Here is a 7,500-nt window from a genome sequence, read left to right as displayed (position 1 = left end):
AACTTCGGCCTTGTCCGTGCATCTTTTTTAATGTGTTTTATTCATAGTTTATCATTCTTTGTTTTTATCCATATTCTTAATATTCATTTCGAGTTCACTGTACAAATTACAAAAAATATCCCATACAGTGATAGATGTTTTAATATATACCATATGTTAAAAGTTGCCAGTGAGTGAGTTCAATGCATTCTCAACAAAACATAATACCAAAGATTATCATATATTTAAACATCTTGGAAAGATTATACTAGTTCTGATAAAACTTCTATCTCTGATTAATGTCAGTCACATCCTAGGCGAGATAGTCTTAACAAAGGCATCCGTTATCTCCAGGATACTCTCCGGAGGACGTGGGTCTTTCCTCGGACAGACAAAAAATGGTTTCCGGGAGTACTAAATAAACATAAAAAAGCAGCTAAAAAGTGAAATTACGTCGTTCACTATTTTGTATCATTGTATTGTACTGATCTCGCCCCTAAATTCCATGACGTTTTTTTTTTTTTTTTTTTTTTTTATCTTTTTACCTTTTTTCGTGTGCTTACTTTGTCTCTCCTGTGGATGCTGTTGCAGTGGTACTACTACGTGCGCCAACGTGACCGCTCCGAAGAATGGAAATGCCAACCCAACAAGTTCATGCCACCTGACCTTGAGCGCCATGAAATCCTGCTGGGATCCTTCTCGCTCCTTTTGGGATCCACTGTGTCCGCCGTGCTTGCCTGTTACGTCATGAACGGCGGTTATTCCACGATATACTATGACGTCAGCAAGTACGGCTGGCTCTGGTATTTTGCCTCGTGGCCGGTCGTTTACATCTTTCAGGTGGGTTGTTGTTTTTCTCGTTTGTAGCCAGACGATTTATTATTTGCTTTTGATTTATTTTAAATTCTAAATTTTAGATGAAAGTACCCTGTCTGTTGGATTATGCTACAATGTTTTGTCCAGTTTTTAACTAACCAATTTATGTTTACACATACTACTAATAAGAACTTATTATAAATATCGTAGATCTAGACTATCTGGATAATAAATCCCTATAAAACATTTGCAAATTCCCACTTTTTAGGACTACCTCACATATTGGCATCACCGCATCTACCACACTCCTTTCTTGTACAAGAACTTTCACAAACTCCACCACAAGTACAAGCAGCCAACTGCGTTCAGTGTAACAGCCATTCACCCGATCGAGTTCCTTCACATGCAGGTTGTGCAGTTCAGCCCCATGTTCCTCATCCCCGTACACTGGTGTGAGTTGTAGATGTCTTGGTATTATAATAACTACAATAATGATCATAATAATCATTATTGTTTTTATTGTTATTGTTATTGCTATCATTATTGTTATTATGATTATTATTATCATCATTATCATTAGTATTATCTTTATTGATATCATCATTATTAAGATTGATATGATTATCATAATCATCATTGTATTTATTATTTTCATTATATCTTCTCACGGTTAGTAGTATTATCATTATTATTGATAATATAAAAGTTACTATCATAATCATCGTTATTCTCATTATTATTAATATCCATATCATCATAATCATATAAACACAAAATATAAGAAAATGAATACCAAGTATAAACTGTAATGCTCAGTGTTTTTCTTCATTTGCAGCTGTTTTCTGCACCTTGTTAATGTACCTGTATTACCACGGCATCATCGACCACTCGGGAATCAACTTCAAGGCTCAGTGGTGGCAACCGTGGCAACCCGATTGCATCTTCCACGACAACCACCATCAGTATTTCCATGTCAACTTTGGCTTCAACTGCGAACTTTGGGATAAAGTTAGTGGGTTTTTTTCTAGTTTGGATGTGTGCTTTTGGTTCAGATGAAGAAATACAGTTTTGCATTATCATTACTTTTGAGAAGATGTATTTAACTGGTTGTTGGAGATGTTTTGGAATTTGATGTTTTGAGAAATTGTTGACTAGAAATATTTGGAATACAGTGATTCTAATTCGGAGGTGTTGCGTTCAGTTTATCATCTCTAACTTCTCCATCTCAAGTATGTATATATATATATATATATATATATATATATATATATATATATATATATATATATATATATATGTATGTATATATGTATACATATATATTTTTTTATGACTGGGCTTGTACATTTAGGCGCAAAGTATTTTTTTTTTATGCAGGTTTTATATATTTTGATCAATACATATAGTGCATTTCATCTTTATGTAATAAAGAGTCCTAATACTATTAAGAGATTCTCGGTAAGACATTTTATCGAAATCAATAATGCTAGTATAAAGCAATGAGTCCAAGTACATATCCCTTCCCCAGTTATCCAGAATTAAAGGGACAAGCCAATGACCACCAATCTAAATAATTCCCTGTCCTTCCCCCAGATCCACGGAACATACAGGCAAAAGACTAAAGTGTATCGCGAGGACATCTTCTACGGAAAGGGCAAGGCCATCGATGAGTGTTCCAAGGACGAACTCAAGGCCGACTTGAACGAACGGGAATCGGAAAATCACCTTGCGTACCGCGGAACGGTCAGAGACGAGCAGGTCCTAGAGGTCAAGAAGAAGCTGAAGTAGAAAACACAAAAGAGGCTCGAGGAGTGTTTCAAGGACGAACTCAAGGCTGACTTGGAACAATCGGGTATCCGAGAATTACCTTGTTATACCACGGAACAGTCAGAGACGAGCAGATCCTTGAAGTCAAGTAGGAACTTAAGTAGAATACAGTAAAAGAAAAAAAAACAGATACGTTAATCACTAAATATCTCGGAATTTGATTTTAGAGGTGCCTTATTTCCTACTGTAGAAAGGAGTTAATTTTCCTTTTAAATATGTTCATATGTAATTCTTAGAAGTCAGCAAACAGGGCGAAGGCAGGTAGTGCGGTGAGTTCTTTTGTTCTCATGCAAGAATACAGCAACTGATATGCAATTCATGCAGCTGCAAGACACTTTATCCGTTATCAAATAAGCATGTTAGCACTTGCTTGCCTTCGACGATGATCAAGAATATTTTGATATAACAGACTGAACCGATCGCCATGAAATATATTTACAACTGTCAAATACATTTTGGAATATATTTTCTATACGGGAGGACAATTATATGCAATATATAAAACTAAATTAAAACCATGTGTAGCTCTGAAGTGTAATCCTCCAGTTGATCAAATTTGAATTTCTTGAATGCGAAGGCACGCCAAAAAACATAAACTTCAAAACTTTAAGGAAGATATATGATACACATGTGTTTTAGACTAAGCTTTAATTATTGACTTGTCTTTGAAAATCAGTTAATATATTCATTAAATACTATATCACAAGGGAAGTTTCTATAACCTCATACTCTTGGATAAAATTAGATATGGAGAGAGATTTTGGACTTTTTCCATCTTCCATGCATTTCATTATTGTGCATGTGAATCATCCTACTCAAATCTGAATTATCTTATACTCTTTATTCTTTAAATCTTTGTATTAAGGTCTTTAACAACAGAACTTGCAATTATATTTCAAAAGTCTTAGAAGTATGTGAGAGAGGAGTATCACTCAAAGGTTAAAATTTGCCCTTTTCTGACCTTTCACGAAGAGATAGAGCTAGAGTCCAATTTCCTAAGAAAAGGCAGAATGGACGTGGTGATACCCCCCCCCCCCACCGCTCAACCCCTTTGGCAAACAGAATATTTAGTTATATATGGGCATTTTTAGCCTTCTAAAACTGCAGTTAGGTAGATTCAACTCACACCCAGGTGTGCATTTGTAAGTAGTTAGCTCGCTAGGCTCCAGTTGAAATACTTCTGAAAACGGATTTTCTCGTTATCTTAGATGGAATCATCAGAAAACTATTTTCATGTGTGTGTGTGTGTGTGTGTGTGTGTGTGTGTGTGTGTGTGTGTGTGTGTGTGTGTGTTGGAAGCGTTGCAAAGTAAACCGAACATTTCCTACTATTTGGCTAAATATTACATTCACAATTATTACACGTAATTGGGGTCAGCATATACCATGTGACTCTGTATGAATAATGTCCATAACTGATTTTTTTCCGGTGAGTTTTATTAAGATGACTTAATGCTTATAGGTTACATAATCTTAAGAATGCACTCGTTTATTAACGTTCCATAGCCTACATTTCGTGATAGATCGAGGGAAAGAGTAAGAGAGGTTACATTGAAGCTGTGAGGTTCTGCATGTTATGTATTTTATATACTGAAAAATAGACCTCATTCTTGATTAACAAGTGTGAGATCAATTTATTATGAGGCCCCACCCTCGGCTAGCGCCGAGGTCCAACCGACGTTGCCGACGTTTGACGTATTTATTGATCATTGTTTGGAGTATATTAGCTAACACATTATATGGGTTTATATTTGCTAGGCCAAAAGTTCATCGGCCAATTTATAAGAAGCATCGATACAAATTAATATATCTGTACATAGGCCCACGTCTCCCACTGTCAAGAGGATCGGTCCCAGCTAGCCCTTTGTGGACCATCCAACATCGGTCGACGTCAGCTGCCTACGTTTGTCGATGTCTCCGGGACGTTGGACAGAAGATGGACCCATGGTTGTTACTAATACCATGCTTCCTATCATGCACCAAAACTTATCAGTCTAGATATTGATGATGGTAGAATAGCTTCAGATTTTTTTAAAACGAATACAGCATACAGTTTTAGCAGTGCAGGACAGGGAGGTAATGCTATCGTTGTGCCATCTGTCGAACATCTTGAAAATTAGCTATCTTCAATTGACAAAGCTCCAAATAAATGGACGCTTTGATTCTGTATTCGTTCTTTTCAAAGATCAGAACCACCATTATCTGACCAGAAAAGTTTGTGTAAAAAAATAGTATCAATTCATCTATTGTGTTTGGTGCAAGATAGGAAACATCAACTGGACAGTTACCAAACTGTCAGGTCCATCGTCTGACCGACGTCAGCCGGATGAGTAGAAAGGACGTCCCTCAGACGTCACCAAACGTTCGGCCGACGTCGATTGGACCACTAAGTACTAGTTGGGACCGAGACTCGAGAGGGGCCCATGTATTGAACTTGTATTGATGCTCCTTATAAATTGACCCATGAACTCTTGGCCTAGGAAGTATAAACTCATATGGGGTACTTGTTAAAATACTCCTAGCAATGATAAATGATAATAAAAATTGATCTTATTTTCAATCATTGATCGTGAGTGAATGTATGTCCTCGCATACATTTATATCCAGGGCCATTTCAATTAAAGATACTGAACTGATTTGTTTACGTTAGGTTTTACGTTTGATGAGATACTGAGATAACCCGTGATAGTGACCGAGGTCGACCTGCAGATCGATTTTTATCGCAATTTGTCATTTTCAAGTTTCTGCAACAAACATGAGCATTGTCCCATTGCAGACGGGATTTGCTTGCCCACTCTCCAGGACGAGCACTATTGCGGCACCCCTAATGGGTTTTATTTCGCACTCTCTTCCATTCACTTGTTGTAATACTAGGGACATATTCATGTTCGTCTTATTTTGTGTTTTACCGTATTGTGAACTTGTGTGTGCTATATGACCGGATTTATCAATGTTGCAGTACCCTAAAATTGTAGTATAGGGTTCATATCAGCTCATTATATTCTTTAAACTTAATATGATAAAAGTATTGCAGATTTAAGGGAGAACAAAGAGCAACTTTATATTTTTCGTATCCATGTACTTTCATAAACAAATACGAAAGAAATAACCATCCACAGTCGAGATTACATGAAGAGATGAGGAAGAGGAAGTAAACCTGTGTTTAGATCTGCAAGGGTCACAAAAAAGGCAGCCAGACTGACATAGGGGTACATTGTAGACATTGGACGTGGTCTGGGTCATCTTCCAGTATATCCTACATCACAGTTAACTTTGTGCAGGATGTCTTGCTGTGTGTCTGCTCTCTCCAAAGATAGTGCTTATTAGAGACTGAATTCGTTCCTGCTGGTGCTAGGAGAGAGTGGCATCATGTTTGGGATTTTTGACTAAACCTATTTTGGTGAATATAATTATAGTAATTATAATTGCAATTGTCAACTTCAGTCACTAAATAGAATTATTACACATAGTACATTAAATAAACACAGCAATCTACTTCCCCCCCCCCCCAATGTGATGATTATCATCATGTATGTCATGATGCCCGCGGTCAGGCCAAATATTGTGTCGCATATGTCACTACAACCATCCAAAATGGATTAATGAAGCTAAATGAAAATGAAGTTACAAAACAATTGTACAAGTCAAGAGTATAGAACAAGAATGCATTTTGTCTTCTTTTTATTATAATAATTAAAATTTGTGATTAAGCAAAAACTTTATACAACATTCACTATATTTTTATACATTTGACATTTGATTCTTATTTAACAAAGAAAATCTTATTTGTTTACACAAAGTGCTCAAAATTTTCTCATGCTATTATCAAATATTTTTTCTAAGAATCTTGAGAAATGTACTCTTAGTCTGAGGGAGAAAGTAAACATGAGGGTATCATCATCTTTATTATACAATATAAATGTAAAGAATATTGCAAAAGAAAATATAAAAAGAGAAGTGTAAAAATATCCTTTATATTTGAGAAACCCCAAATAGTCTAAAGGTGTCCCAAGCATCTGGCACTGCCACAAGCCAGATAGAAATAATCAGTAATCACGATATTAACCACATATGAATACTGATACTAGGTTTAGTAGAGCAAATCCATTGTGACAGACTGATTTCTGCTTTAAAAATTTAAAGTTCCTTTGGATATAAATATATTTAACATTATAAAAAGGGATTTTCACCTTCTTTCATTCCTACTAAAAATAAGTCTTATCTCTATTTACATGTTATAGATTTTGTATATTTCAACATATATTTATAAGCAAACCATTTTCTGCTCAACCAATATACAAATCAGCTGTAATGTAATCATCTAAAAGCCGTAAACCCAAATATATATCTTAAATAAATCTATTACAATCTAAAACTTAATGCTAATAAGCATTAAGCACCAGGTACTACATCAAGGATGGATGACTGATCAAATGGAAGATCTAAGGTTACTGAGAACTGTGTGGTATATGCCATACTGAATGATTTTCTGTGTGCTAAGTATAAGAATCTGTTATAATGCTTATATGAATGGGTTACTGATTCAACTACCATTAATAATCTAGAACACTGGAAAGATTTATTAAAAACATTGACTGAAGGAAATGCATTCGTTTCTGAGATCATATGACAATGAAATAACATATATCAAGAAATACATAATAACCCTTTCTGCAAATGCATTTAATGTTCCTTAAATTTCTAAGAATAAAACAGTAAAGTATTATGAAGACCTAAATGCATGAAAAATACTTAGTTACAAGAGTTGTTAGTGTTGATTCATTAATAAATATTAAGTTACATTATGAAACAGCCGACTGAGCATAAAAACAATTATGATAATCAAAATTCTCCAGCTTTATAGAAAAAAGGAAACCAA

General features: G+C 35.3%; 2 protein-coding genes across 6 annotated transcripts in view; one reads left to right on the top strand and one right to left on the bottom strand.

The window, feature by feature from the left end:
• The window catches only part of LOC122247694 (uncharacterized), an 11,559-nt gene extending 8,231 nt beyond the window's left edge, over positions 1-3,328 (top strand). The window contains exons 5-8 of the mRNA XM_086547872.1: positions 571-819; positions 1,064-1,247; positions 1,631-1,803; positions 2,389-3,328. Coding sequence (XP_086403998.1) covers positions 571-819; positions 1,064-1,247; positions 1,631-1,803; positions 2,389-2,583 — 801 coding nt within the window. The 3' untranslated portion in view covers positions 2,584-3,328. The remainder of the gene's footprint in view (positions 1-570; positions 820-1,063; positions 1,248-1,630; positions 1,804-2,388) is intronic.
• Positions 3,329-6,512: 3,184 nt separating this feature from the next.
• The window catches only part of LOC122247693 (uncharacterized), a 12,920-nt gene continuing 11,932 nt past the window's right edge, over positions 6,513-7,500 (bottom strand). For all 5 annotated transcript variants that reach the window (XM_043007205.2, XM_043007203.2, XM_043007204.2 and 2 more), the window contains exon 7: positions 6,513-7,500. This exon is cut by the window's right edge and continues 1,179 nt beyond it. The gene's annotated coding sequence lies outside the window, so the exon portion shown is untranslated.

This window comes from Penaeus japonicus, unplaced genomic scaffold (genome assembly GCF_977035675.1).
Source record: "Penaeus japonicus unplaced genomic scaffold, GWHDUDI00000001_assembly GWHDUDI00000020, whole genome shotgun sequence".
Taxonomy (NCBI): Eukaryota; Metazoa; Arthropoda; class Malacostraca; order Decapoda; family Penaeidae; genus Penaeus; species Penaeus japonicus.
The sequence above is the reverse complement of the archived record's forward strand: the minus strand, read 5'-3'. Positions and strand labels throughout refer to the sequence as shown.